At 64.0% G+C, this 383-nt stretch overlaps 1 protein-coding gene across 1 annotated transcript in view; it reads left to right on the forward strand.

The window, feature by feature from the left end:
• The window catches only part of LOC104508567 (secreted frizzled-related protein 5-like), a 2,006-nt gene that overhangs the window by 485 nt on the left and 1,138 nt on the right, over positions 1–383 (forward strand). Inside the window, 1 exon segment of the mRNA XM_010150237.1 lies at positions 53–130. Within this exon segment, the coding sequence (XP_010148539.1) occupies positions 53–130 (78 nt within the window).

Consider the following 383-nt stretch of genomic DNA (forward strand, 5'->3'; position numbering starts at 1 on the left):
AGAAGACCATCGGCGGGAGGGAGCTGTGACCGCAGCCGGTCTCTCACCACAGTGTCCAAGATCTGCACCCAGTGCGAGATGGAGCACAAGGCGGACGGCATGATGGAGCAGATGTGCTCCAGTGACTTCGGTGAGTGCTGGTGTCTGCTTCCCACACACCCCCCTCCCCGCCCCAGACAAGGGGCTGCTTCCCCCAGCTCTGACAGCCCGGGTGGGGGGTTGACCAGAGCGCACAGCTGTACAGGGACAGCCCCACGGGAGACCCCCAAGCCCTGCCCTTGGACTCTGTGTGCATGGGACGGGTGCACCACAGGAGAAGACACGGAGGGCGATAAACAGAATGGAACATTCGGGAGGGTCACTGGGGGGGCCCCCCATCATCC

The sequence above is a fragment of the Eurypyga helias genome, unplaced genomic scaffold (genome assembly GCF_000690775.1).
Source record: "Eurypyga helias isolate BGI_N326 unplaced genomic scaffold, ASM69077v1 scaffold23364, whole genome shotgun sequence".
NCBI classification, from domain to species: domain Eukaryota; kingdom Metazoa; phylum Chordata; class Aves; order Eurypygiformes; family Eurypygidae; genus Eurypyga; species Eurypyga helias.